Source organism: Microtus oregoni, unplaced genomic scaffold (genome assembly GCF_018167655.1).
Source record: "Microtus oregoni isolate MIOR12 unplaced genomic scaffold, Mior012 000003F_ref0000135, whole genome shotgun sequence".
NCBI classification, from domain to species: Eukaryota; Metazoa; Chordata; class Mammalia; order Rodentia; family Cricetidae; genus Microtus; species Microtus oregoni.
This window is the reverse complement of record NW_024543062.1, coordinates 61400584-61413980: the sequence shown is the minus strand read 5'-3', so window position 1 is coordinate 61413980 and position 13397 is coordinate 61400584. Positions and strand designations below refer to the sequence as shown.

Sequence of the window (13397 nt, the reverse complement as noted above, 5' to 3'; positions counted from 1 at the left end):
TCTGGAGGCCTTTCCCCCATGGAGGTGGTGGCTCTCACCTGCCTTGGAGCTGGCAGGGCTTCTAGTCCACTTTCCTCTTCATGTTCTTGGTTCTAGAGCATTCTCCACTACTGGGGAATGACCAGGAGCCAGCCAGGTGTGTTCTAGAGCTGTGCCCTAGACAGCCCTGCCCTTTCTGGGCTCTGCCCTCAGTGTTACATTATCAGAAAGTCCTGGAGTTTCTGGATGCTATGGTCCATGTGGCCCTCTGTGCCCTTTACCCACTGAAGGTGAGCTATCTCCAATGAGCTGTGTGCCAGCCACGGGAGCCCCACGACACCTGTGGGACCCTGAAGGTGTTTGGTGTTGCCTTAGAGGACTGACCTTACCTATTACAACTTCTGTTGGGTTTGTTTTGCTTCCCCCAACCCCCAACTTGACAAAACCCAGGGTCATTTGGGAAGAGGGAACCTCGGTTGAGGAAATTGCCTCCATCAGATTGGCCTGTGGACTAATCTGTGGGGGTATTTTCTTGATTGATAATTGATGTGGGCGATCACAGCTCACAGTGGGTGGTGCCACCTCAGGGCAGTGGTCCTGGTTATATAAGAGAGCAAGCTGAGTAAGCCATGGAGGCTGTCTCAGTTAGTGCTCTATTGCTGGGAAGAGACGCCATGACCAGGACTACTCTTGGAAAGGAAAGCATTTAATTGGGGGTTTGTTTGCAGTCTCAAAGGGTTGGTCCATCGTCATCCTGGCAGGAAGTATGGCAGCAGGCAGGCAGGCATGATGCTGAGAGGTAGCTGAGAGCTTTACATCCTGACCCACGAGCAGCAGGCAGAGAGAGGGACACTGGGCCAAGGATGCACTTTGAAATCAGACACCACTCCCAGTGACACGCCTCCTCCAACAAGGCCACACCCCTAATCCTTCCAAACAGTTCACCAGGCATGCCAATATGTGAATCTGTGGGGCCATTCTCCTTCATGCTCACAGGTAGCAAGTCAGCAAGCCGTGATCCTCCACAGCTTCTGCTTCAGTTCCTGCCTCCGGCTTCCTGCTCTGACTTTAAACTGTAAACGAAAATAACTCTTTCCTCCCCAAGTTGCTTTTAGTGTTGCCGTTTAATCACATCAGTAGAAAGCCAACAAGGATGACCCTAGGCCAGGCAGAGCTCAGGGCTAAAGAAGGGGTTGCTCGGGGCTTTACCTCGGGGCCTGAGGGATATGAACACTAAAGCCTCTCACTGCCACCCCAGAAAGGTGGATGGGAAGTTAGACCATGGCAGAAGAAGGATAGAAAGTTCTGGAATCTCTGTGTCTCTGTATTTGTCAGGGTCCCTGAACAAGGTCCTGTGCCTGGAAAGCTAAAGAGGCAGCTGGGAATGACCTTCCGGAACTCCTCAGCTGAGTGGGAAGAAACCAGCTGCCAGCTGCCACAGATCCCAAGCTCGGGTCTGCTGCTTAGCAGCATGGAGAAAAAGAGACAAAATACAACACATTTTCAACTCTGGAAGGGATTTTCAGGTTGCCTGAGCCATTGTCAACCAAAAGTGTTCTAACATCCAGAATATTCATGCAAACCCAGGCTCTGAGGTCCCTGCACAAAGCCCAGCTACTCTGGCTCACCTTAGGCACCCGACTTCAGTCAGGGAAGCCAGGACCTGTGCTCTGCCTGAGCTGTGGCCTCCAGGACAAGGGGCCACTCTGACCCAGCAGCCGTCTGTGGAACAGTGCTGCCTGCTGTCACTGGCATTTGTTTCTTTCCTTCTGCCTTTTCTTCCCCCAGCCCCTCCCCTCCTATCCTCTTCCTATCCCCGAGCTGAGTCTTTCTGCCTCCTGGGCCCCTTTAACGTCCCTTGCCTTTTACCAAGGAGGCTCCAGACGAAGGCCCGGAGAAACATCAGAAACGGCAGCCTTTGCTCTGCCTCTCACGGTCTGTGTTGTTGGGTGCCTCAACTTGAAGTCTCTGGGAGTCCCCTGGCTTCCCTGGTTTAAGGAAGTCCTCAGATGGAAGTCTAAAGGTTCTTTTTCCTTCTGGCTACTAAGTCTCCACTTCCATGGAAGGGAACCACCTCTGGAATGTGCTTTCCTCCTGGTTTGGTGTAGCCAGTAGACTATTCTAATGGGCTTAGGGGAACCACCCGACATTGCTGGTCTAGACTGGGCTAGAGACAGAATCTTACAGTGATGAGTCTGCCTTTGGGGCACTTTTGATTCTTCCCAACTTACCTTCTTATGCCTGTGTAACCATCCTTATATCACAGGCTGGGTGACAAACCTGTTTTATAGATGGACATAACAAGACCCTCCCCAGGATGTGTGGCCTCTGGTTATCAATATGAATTAGTAGAATAGGCCCCACTGTAGAACCAGATGGTCTGACCTAAGAAATCGCTGAAGGCTAGGTTACACCAGATGACGCAGGTGGGCGCAGTTTGCAGCGCTGTGAAGGACTTACTGCCGCTCTTCTCTGTGGCACAGAGGTCAGGCATCGCTCTCACACAGCCTCCCCACCCCCACCTCTCTGTTCTGCTGCTCTGCCCACTGAATGCAGTCTCTAATTCCTCTGGGTGGAGGGAGTAGGTGTCTACCTGACCCCATCCCTTTGATTCTCTTCCTCTAGACTGTAAATTCACCTGCCACCCGGAGTGTCGCAGCCTGATCCAGCTGGACTGCAGACAGAAGGAGGGCCCTGCCCTGGATCGACGCTCTCCAGAAAGCACCCTCACCCCTCCCTTCAGCCAGGTAAGCAGAGGAGCCCACAGGCCAGGCTGGAGAGCAGCCCCCGAGGGTGGCAGGATTCCACACAGATGGGCTGTTCTCTGGTCAGAAGGAGCCTCAGACACCCCCTTCCCCAGGAGCCTAGGGACCAGGAGTGGGTCTGCTCTGCAGCTTCCTCCCTGCAGTCTGTTTGGTCCAGGACTCTGGTCCAGGTATGGATACGGGTGGAAGCAGGATGAATTGTAGAGAGGTTTCTAGAAGGCCTGAATGGCCTGAAGTTCTCCACATCATCCTGCCTTTAGAAAACAGATCCTTCCAGACTTCTCAGACCAGCCTTTGGAGGGTCTAGGCAAGTGTTCTTTCTCTGCTGCCTGCAGCGCCGGGAGCACGGTGGCCTCAGTGGCTCAAGATTCTGAGTTGGCAAAGCACATGCGTGGCAGTGCATCTGAACTGTAATGTTTGGGCTTCGGCATGCAGACAGAGGGCAGTGGGTATTGATTATTGTGTTAAACATTTATCAGTTATCTACTGTGTACCAAGTGCTGTTGAAGGTAGGCATAATAAATGATAACGTTCAATGCTTCACAGAGAGCTTGCATTCCGGCGGGGGATTGTAACACAACTGACCGACACATGCTGGGACGTGTGTGCGGTATCAACCCGGTGTTTTGGGTACACAGTGTATTTATTTCTGCTAAGAGAAAAAAATCAAGGAAGGCTTCCCCAAAGAGGTGACATTTGACATGGGCTTTTTTTTCTGCAGGTTGAGGGAAGCAAAGCGTGTCCTAGGATATTACCCATTTATTAATTTAGCAAGGTTTTAGGTGCCCAGTATATCCCTGGCCCAGGAACACGGGGGACTTAGTGATACAGTTAAGAAAAATGGCTCTTTCCTGTCCTGTGCTGACAGCAAGGCAAGAAAGGAATAAACTCCGACCCTAAAGAAGAAAAAACACCCAGGCATCGTGGAGGAGTCATGAGCAGCCTCAAGTCCCCAAAGCCTACGTGCATGTGTTCCGTGGTGTGTAGATGCCTGGCACACCTGTGGGCGACTCAGTTCCTCTGCTGTCTCCATGTCTTCTCCCATGAGAAAGCACTATTAGGAAACAAGTACTTCTGATATGTACTCTTACAAGGATAACGTCAAACTGGCCCTAAGCTGCGCATTGAAAATTTTGCTCTCTCCTCTTCAGTGTGGAATTGTGGCTGCTCTGGAATAGCCTGCAGCCAGGCCCCTGGGTACCCCTGGTCCACACATGACTCGGGAAGCACTGATGAGCCATGTTTCTGTCTTGTGTTGTTCTGGTGCTGCTGGTGGTGGAACCTAAAGCCTGCTAGGCCAATGCTTTGGCTGAGCCCCACCCCTAGGCAGCCAATTTACCAGTATGCTCTTAAACAATGGGGGGGGGGGGCAGATAGCACACATTCCTAAAAACATATTTGAACATCTGTCTTGTCCAGTTTCCCTTTTTCTTTGGGAACTGCCTGGGCTCTTCTTTTTGCTCCCAGTGTGGTTGCTTCCCCACTCCTGAATCTGCTTCTTGGGATTTCTCCATGCCTCCTTCCAGAACGGCAGGCTGCAGAAGGAAGTGATTTCTTCCTCCCCAGAGACATCTCGCCATATCTGGAGTTGGCGGGGTGGGTGCTCCTGGGACCCAGTGCACAGAGGCCAGGGGTTCCACTAAGTGTTCTGCATGTTGCAGGATGACCCACAGCTGGCCTCAAATGTCAGCAGTGCTGAGGGGGTAAGGCCTCTAGGCTGTGGGCCAACTCCTGGGGCTGTGGACGGAGGCTGGGAAGGGCATGGGTTTCTCGCACAGTCTCTTTCTTAGAGTGGTGGCCAGGAGGGCTGCTTTCCTGTAGCACATCAGACAACAGAGCTCTGTCCTCATTGCCTCCTTGGAAGAAGAGCCACCCTAGCCCTCTGGCTAATTGAGGCACAGCTGTTGGTGGCCCCGAGCAACCAACGGCTTGTGTGGGTCCGGGTTGCTGGGGTGCTGTGGCATGTGCCTTGGACAGGCTTGGCCCTGTCCTTTAGTAGAGTGCTCTACCAGCTGTGAGGAAAGCCAGGCCCTGATCTGTTTGTTTGTTTGTTTGTCTGTTTTTATTTATTTATTTGTCAGCCTCCCCTTCCCCCCCCCAAACCTGTTCATGCTGATTTCTGCCTTGGCTAACGTAACAGAACCCACGGTTCTGTTGCATATGTCAATGGTGTGCTGCTTTCCTTCACACGGCCGTTGCTGCCTGGCTGTACTCTTGCCGTCTTCCTGGAATTTACGGAGGCAGAGGCCTGGGCCTGAGCTCCACTAGGTGAGGGCCCATGTCTATCATGAGGTCGCATCCTTTCTGCTATGTAAGGGAAAGAAGAGCATGGCTTTTTCAACAGCCGGGAGGAGCAGTCTTGCATGAGCTTTCATGCATCCCCGCTGTACGACATTTATACCTGTGTGTGTGGTCCTGGGGCTCGAACTTGCAGCCTTGTGCGCTCACTCGAGGTATTCACCATCCACCACTGAGCTGCAGCTCCCAGCCCTTCAAACACTTTTCAAAATATGACTGAGATCATCCTAAAGATAGGATTTGGCCTTCACCTTTTGAAAGCTGTAATGGCTGATTTCTGGCTGTCTCAGCAGAGGAAGGGAGAAAATAAGGCAGATGTGGGAGGGGCAGGGTGGCTCAGTGCCTCGGCTGCAAACTCCTGAGGCTGCACAGTCCCCGTCCCTCCTGAGGAAGGCAGTGATAGTTGCCTGCTTTTGCCAGCCAAAAGATCAGTTGTTCCAAGTCTTTCCTCAGCAATCCTGAAGCCTGATGCCTTCCCCTTGGGTGCCCTTCGTGTGATCAGGCATGCCTCCTGCCGACCTACCCAGGTCCTGGCTTCAGCTTCTGCCTGTTTGCCGGAGAATGTCATGGCTGTTAGGTGAGGGGCAGGACAGATTGCTGGAACAGCTGTGGTTCTTTCATTTGGGGGGCATCCTGAAGTGGGTTTTTTTGGTGGCTTTACATCACTATGTAACTCCAGTGATGACAGCCCTCAGTGGCTCCCCAGTATGCTCACAGTGAAGCAGCCCAGCCCCTGCTCAAGAGAAGGTGTTGCGCTTTGTTTCCCGCCCTTCCGTGTTTCCCGTCCTTCTGTGTTTCCCATCCTTCCGTGTTTCCCGTCCTTCCGTGGTCTCTAGAACCAGACAGCTCTGACCCTCTGGCTGTTGACACACTTTTCTTGACCGTGGAATATGCAGATTATAAGAGAGGAAATTAAGCCGTCCCCATCACTCACTGAAATCCCATTCCCCAGTGCCCGCATTTTCTTCTACCCAGTACACTCTGCCGAGGAGGCCAGCCCCTCCCGTGCAGCTCCCTGCTCTCCTGGCCTGATCATACTTGGGAGCGTATTCCACGTGACTGTTATTTCAGTTCTCTGTGCATACAAGCATTTTTAAGATTTATCTCTTATTTATTTGTGTGTGGGGGCACATGCACATCATAGGTACCTATGTGCACACGTGGAGGCCAGAGATCAACTCATCCATCTGACAACTAAAACTATGTTCCTATACAGCCAGATGTCCTAAGAGAGGACAGTGTAGAAAGACCCCAAGTACTAGATCAAGACCAAAACCGCATCTCAAGTCCCAATGTTTGTGCTGGGTACGTGCATAACAACTGCACCATCTCCCCACAAGGGCAGACATTCATCTTATCACCCCTGAAGCCTAAGCCATTGTGCCACTGCCTAGGTGATGCTGTCCCCATTCACCCAGCAGACAAAAGTCTTTCATAGCTCTAGAGTGGACCCACCTAGCCTTTCAAGCCAGGTCTTTTTCCTTTCTGCCTGCATTCCCTTCCCGAACACTGACAGACACCCCCGGCCCCATTGTCATTCCTTAGCTGAGCCCTGCAGCCCTGAGAATTGACTTAGTTGGTGGGAGTTCTGAGTCCCCTTGAACTACCTCCCCCAGCACAGGCCTTGCCTTCCCAGGAAGTGACACTATCAGTGTCGAACCCAGGATTAACACACGGGGGAGCCAGAGAGGTGAAGAAAAGAGTCTAATAGGAAAAGGGTTTTTTTGTTTTGGTTTGGTTTTGCTTTATTTATTTATTTATTTGCATTATTTTATTTTTTTAGGCTTTTCATATAAGATATTTTGATTCTATTCTTTGCCCTCCTCCAAGCTTTATAAGAGCATGTCCCTGTTACACAGATTCTTAGTGGATTTGTTCATTTCAGCTGATATATATATATATATATATATATATATATATATATATTATATATATATAATATATATATATATTCCCAGTGTTTGACACAGTGTTGGTGATGAGCCTAGGGCCTTCAGCGTGCCGGGCATGGGCTCGATCACCGAGCTCTATGCCCAGCCCTCGATTCGTTTGTTTATGAGAAGGGTCTCTATATGGAGTACCATTGACCTGGAACTCATAAGCCTCCTGCCTCAGCCTCCCGAGTCCTGAATTACCAGCTGCAGTACCTTACCCAGCTATACTCCCCTCATTTGAAGCTCCACAGTTAGGATTATTATGCCCTTATAATTGGCTCTTTTATCACCGTGAAGTAGCTGTCATTATCCCTGGTAAAGTCTATGAACTGATAATTAGCATAGTTACTGAAACTTTTTTTTTGAGGTGCTGGGAACTAAACTTAGGGCCTCACACATAGCTGGGTAAAGTGCTTTACCACTGAACTTTGTATTTCTCTGAATAACTATAACATTACTGTGTCTTTTTCCTTTATTTTTAGCTATTTACCTTTTGTGCATGTGTGCATGCCTGCATGTGTCTGTGAGGTCTGTGTGTGGTACATGAACTTGAGTGTCTGGGTCATACTTGTACATACATATGGAGGCCAGAACAGGGCACTGGTCAGCTTCCTTGGTCACTCTCTACCCATTTGGTGAGAGTCAAGGTCTCCCGCAGAACCTGGAGCTAGCCATGCATGCTGGGGTGGCTGGCGGGAGTTCTCCAGACCTGCCTGGTCTCCACCCTTTAATGCTGGCTTTCAGGCATGCCCAGTCATGCTGGCTTTTTTGTGTTCTTGCTGGGGATTCAGACTTCCTTCCCACACTTGCGGTGTTCTCTCCCACTAAGCCCTCTGCCCAACACTGTGTCTTCTTTCTTCACTCATGTATCGGTTAGCGATAGGGATGTGTTCTGAGAAAAGGGATTGTAAACTCACAGCTGTGCTGACACCAACTTTGGTGGGGTAGTTTCTCACATCCCTGGCTTGTATGGCGTGTGCACAGACACATTCCTTCAGCTTCCCAGGGCTGAAAAAAGTCCCATTTCATCTTTGTTTTTGAGCTCATCGCTGAGTTGGAAATTCTAAACTGAAAGGCATTTCCTTTTGTTACTTTAGCGACCCCACACCACTATTTTCTCCTGTATGGTTCCCAATTGTAAATCTCCCGTTCTCTGTGTCCAGGGCCGTCTGAATACGATGCGTGTTCTCCGTGTCTGGGTCACCTATGTTTGACACAGTCTCCTTCTCCTTCCCATGCTGTGTGTGTGGGTCTCTTCTCATAACTGTAGATAATTTGAGTATGATGTGCCCTTCGTTCTGCTTCACTTTGCTTGAGGTTGCTACTGCCATGTCCTCCAGTTCCCCAATCTTTTCTTTAACCGTGTCTAACTTCTGTTAGCTCCATTCAGCATCTTTCTCATCCAAATCATTGTAAATTTTATTGCTAGAAGTAAGATTTGCTATTTTTAGATAAATTTGATTTCTCTACTTAACTTTATGAATGAAAAGAAAAACTTCTTAATGGTTATTAGTGTTTTGACTAATTCTAGCATCTAAGTCATAGATTTGTTTCAACTGATTGCATTTTCTGCTTATTAAGGATAATGCTCCCTGTTTATTTGTATTTCTAGTAATTTTTGTTGTTATTTTCTCTTGGTTTTATGAGACAGGGTTTTTCTGGTAACCACCCTGGCTGTCCTGGAACTCACTTTGTAGACCAGGCTGGCCTCAAACTCACAGAGATCTGCCTGCCTCTGCCTTCCGAGTGCTGGGATTAAAGATGTGTGCCACCATGCACAAACACTTCTAGTAATTTTTAATTGAATGTGAGACATTTCCAATTTTGCTTTGTTGGGTGCTGATGTTTTCATAGTCCTACACTTGACCTTAGCTAAATATGATATTTTTATATTCTCATAAACATTCTTGAACTTTGCCCTGGCACTCTTGGTACTTTTGAGCATTGCTTTAAAACCCAGTCCACCATCCTGGGGAGCGAACCTCGGGGGTGCAGTGTTTGTTGCAAATCATGAGAATCTGAGTTTAAATTCTTTTTTTTAATTAATTTATTTTTTAATAAACAATCTTTTCTCATTTTACATACCAATCCCAGTTCCCACTCCCTCCCCTCCTCTCACTCCCTCCAACTTCCTCCCACCCTACCCCCATCCACTCCTCAGAGAGTGTAAGGCTTCCCATGGGAAGTCAACAAAGTCTAGCACATTGCTTTGAGGCAGGACCAAGGCCCTCCCTACTATATCTAGGCTGAGCAGGGTATTCCTCCAAAGAGAATGCATTCCAAAAAGCCAGTACAAGCTGTAGGGATAAATACTGGTCTCACTGTCAGTAGCCCCACAGTCTAACCCAGCCATGCAACTGTAACCCATGATCAGAAGGCCTAGTTTGGTCCTATGCTGGTTCCCCTGCTGTCAGAGTCAGGTCAGAGTTGGTGGGCTCCCATTAGCTCAGGTCAGCTGTTTCTGTGGGTGTCTCCATCATGGTCTTGACCCCTTTGTTCATATTATCACTCCTCCCTCTCTTCGACTGGACTTTGGGAGTTCAACCCAGTGCTTAGGTGTGGATCTCTGCATCTGCTTCCATCAGTTCCTGGACGAAGTTTCTAGGATGACGATTAAGGTAGTCATCACTCTGATTACAGGGGAAGGCCAGTGCAGGCACCCTCTCCACTGCTTAGGGTCTTCTGAGTTTAGATTCTTAGAGGCTGCAGAAAGGTGGGTGTGGTAGTGTAATCCTGGCGCTCCCATGGTAAGGTGGAGAATCTGCAGGAGTTGGCGGACTAGCAGCACATGCAGCCGCGGACATCAGAGAGACCCTGTCTCAGCAAGACTGGGAGGTGAGGATCAACACCTGAGGTTGACATGCGCGGTGGCATGCACATACACACACGCATACATTATCATACACACATGAACATATGGGGGGGATGGGTGTGGGATCCAGTACCTCCTCCTGATGCCCAATCCCTAGTGCTGCTGTCAAGTGCGTTCTGAGAGTTAGAGTCCATAGTCCTATAACCTGGCTAAAGTAGCTTAATAAATCAGTGTCCTGGCAACCAGTTGATACAGATGGCATCTTCCGCCATCCTCTGTCCACCATAAAATGGAGGAGACTCACCATCTCTAGTTTGTGAGCATTAGTCTGAAAGTTGGAAAAGGCAGACCCAGAAAACGAGGAGCAGTGTACATCAGAGCCCACCCGCCATCTTGGCAATTGTTCCCTTGGTTTCCAGGTGCATAATTTAGCCTCAGTTTCTGCCCTGACTCCTTTCCTAGATAAGGAACTGATTGTCTCTCCTGGGGAATTCCAGAAGTAACCAGATGAGTGCCAGCCTACCTATGTGTGTGAAGGGCCCACTCTGTCTGCATTTGGCATACCCTGTGCCGTGGCTTCTTTCTTGATTCCCTACTACTTCCAAAACCAAGAAGTGCTGCTTAATCTGTCAACAATTCACCTACCCCGGAGAACCTTCCTGCCTGGGAGCTTCCCGAGGCTGATCTGCCAGGCACGGGGTGAACTCATTTCTCCTGTAGCATAGCCAGATACCTCCGAAATAGGGAAGTGCCCAAGAGCCTGTCTCTAAAGGAGGACAGGACTTCAACTCCAGTTCTGTTTCCCTAAAAGCCTAGGAGCCCTGGAGCAATGGGCTTCTGAGTAGGCACGCCATTCCCAAAGCTCCCAGGCTCGTGGCAGCAGGACCTTCTTTTCTAATGAAGGTTGTCGGCCATCTCACCGCAGAGGCTAGAAGATTACCCCGCACCTGAGGGGCACCTGAGGGAAAAGGTGACTGAATAGAAGCACCTGTATCTCTAGCCTTCCAACAGGACAACAAAAGGCACAGGCCCTAGACCTGACCCCAACCTCATCATGAGTTTTTTTCAGGGTATCTGCTTCTTGACATGGGCAACAGAGTTAATTCAACACTCAGTGTTTATAGGCATCCAGACTCTGTCAGAACTGTTACCCGGAAGCCAAGGAGGAGAAGTGAGGTGTGGGCTGATGTCTCTGAGAAAGTGAATCTCTTGTGAGCCTGACCTAGATGGTATGCAGATGCTTATCTTGTAAGACAGGAAGTCATCTGTGGAAACTTTGAGCTCTCTGTTGTACACAGCCCTGCCGTGCTCAGAAACGCCACTCCAGGCATGCTAGATGGTGGTCTTAAGATTCAACCTCAATAAGACATCCGACAGAGGATGCCACTGAGGACGGTGTGGGAGGTGTGATCATCACTGGGGAACGGGAAGCAGAGGACAGAGGGTGTGTGTGCATGTGTATATGTGCACTCGTGTGTGTGTGTGCACGTATGTGTGCATGCTTGTGTGTGTGTGTTACATAGGTGTATGTATGCATGTGGTGGTCAGAGGACAACCTCAAGGGGCATTCCTCAAGAATGCTATCTACCTTCTTTCTGTGCATTGGGGATAGCATGTGTAGGAGTGTCTGTGGGGAGCACTCGTGCACGTGTGTGCCTGTGGGGCCCGTGGGTGAACATCAGATCGCTTCCTTGGCCATTTGCTACCTTAGTTTTTAGACAGGGACTCTCACTAAATCTGGAGCTCACTGATCAGCTGGACTGGCTGGCCATCAAGCCCCAGGGACCTTCCTGTGTCTGTCTCCCCAGTTCAGGGATCATAGGTGCATGGTGTCACACTGACTTTTCATATGGGTGTTAAAGATTGAATGTAGGTCCTCCTGCTTGTGTGATGAGCCCTCTATTCACTGAGCCATCTTCCACCCCCAGACGAAGAGTAACAGAGAAAATAACAAAAGTGAAACCATGAGAGGGAAGCAATGGTTTTGAGGACGCAAGTCAAGTTTTGCACAGCTGTAATGAGAGTACTTGGTTGTGTCGACAAACAGCTTGCTGGCCGGGTGTGCTACCGAAGGGCCTTGAAGGACCCCAGTCTAGAGCTTTGAATACTGTGTCATCAGTGGAGGGAAGAAAGCAGTGGGAACAGGGAGCGACTGGGTTTGAAATCTGAGCCTTAATTTATAGATCTTTAAAATGTTTTCTTGCAGGGCACAAAGGGTTAAGTTAGACCACAAGATGTGTAAGAGCTAGGAACTCTGAGGACATAAAGGTGTGTAAGAGCTAGGAACTCTGATGACACAAAGGTGTGTAAGAGCTCAGGGACTCTGAGGACATAAAGGTGTGTAAGAGCTAGGAACTCTGAGGTCACAAAGGTGTGTAAGAGCTCAGGAACTCTGAGGACACAAAGGTGTATAAGAACTAGGAACTCTGGGGCTGGAGGCTGGAGAGATGGCTCAGTGGTTAAGAGCATTGCCTGTTCTTCCAAAGGTCCTGAGTTCAATTCCCAGCAACCACATGGTGGCTCACAACCATCTGTAAAGAGGTGTGGCGCCCTCTTCTGGCCTTCAGGCATACACACAGACAGAATATTGTATACATAATAAATAAATAAATATTTAAAAGAATTAGGAACTCTGAGGACCCAAAAGGTGTGTAAGAGCTCAGGAACTCTGAGGACACAAAGGTGTGTAAGAGCTCAGGAACTCTGAGGACACAAAGGTGTGTAAGAGATCAGTAACTTTGACGACACAACGCTCCTGTGGCTCTCCCTAGATTCCACCACAAGAACCGGTACTTATCATTTGTGTCTGTCATTTATGTCCAAACTCAAACACCTAGTTATGTGGAAATAGTTGTTACATGAAATGAAAACACCAGCAATTGATGTCTGCATGGAAGGGTTTCTGTTTGTTTGTTTGCTTTGTTTTGTTTGCTTTTTTGAGACAGGGTTTCTTTGTGTTGTTACCCTGGCTATCCTGGAACTAGCTCTGTAGACCAGGCTGGCCTCAAACCCGCAGAGATCCACTTGCCTCTGCCTCCAAGTGCTGGGGTTAAAGGCGTGCGCCACCACCTCCCAGCTTGTATGGAAGGTTTTGTGATGGAGGACTTACCGTGAGTAGAGCTGGGGAGGGTAACTTTGACAATAGGAGGTAAAGTGTGGCGGAGAAGGGACAGTAACAAAGGAAGTTCGTAGAAGGCTGTGCAGTGATTTAGGGTGGAAGGGATGAGCAGGTGGAGGGGCAAGCAAGAAATACTGAGACTGATTTCAGGTTTGTTAAGAATGGGGCCACAACGGTGTGCTGATTGGTTCTCTGTCAACTTTGACACAAATTAGAGTCTCCTGAGAAGAGGAAGCCTCAACTGAGACAATGTCTCCATCAAACTGGCCTATAGGTTAAGTCTGTGGGTCATGATTGATAGGGGAGAGCCCAGCCCACTGTGGATGGTGCCACTCCAGGGCAGGTTATCCTGGGTTTTCTAAGATAAAAGGCTGAGTAAGGTGTTGAGGGCAAGCCAGTAAGTAGTGTTCCTCTGTGATCTACGCTCCAGTTCCTGCCTCCAGATTCTGTCCCAATTTCCATCAGCGATGGACTATAAGCTGTAAGACAAA

General features: G+C 49.2%; 1 protein-coding gene across 2 annotated transcripts in view; it reads left to right on the top strand.

Moving 5' to 3' along the window:
- The window catches only part of Rassf5 (Ras association domain family member 5), a 68078-nt gene that overhangs the window by 28299 nt on the left and 26382 nt on the right, over window positions 1-13397 (top strand). For both annotated transcript variants that reach the window (XM_041648955.1, XM_041648957.1), the window contains exon 2: window positions 2605-2726. In XM_041648955.1, the coding sequence (XP_041504889.1) occupies window positions 2605-2726 (122 nt within the window). The remainder of the gene's footprint in view (window positions 1-2604; window positions 2727-13397) is intronic.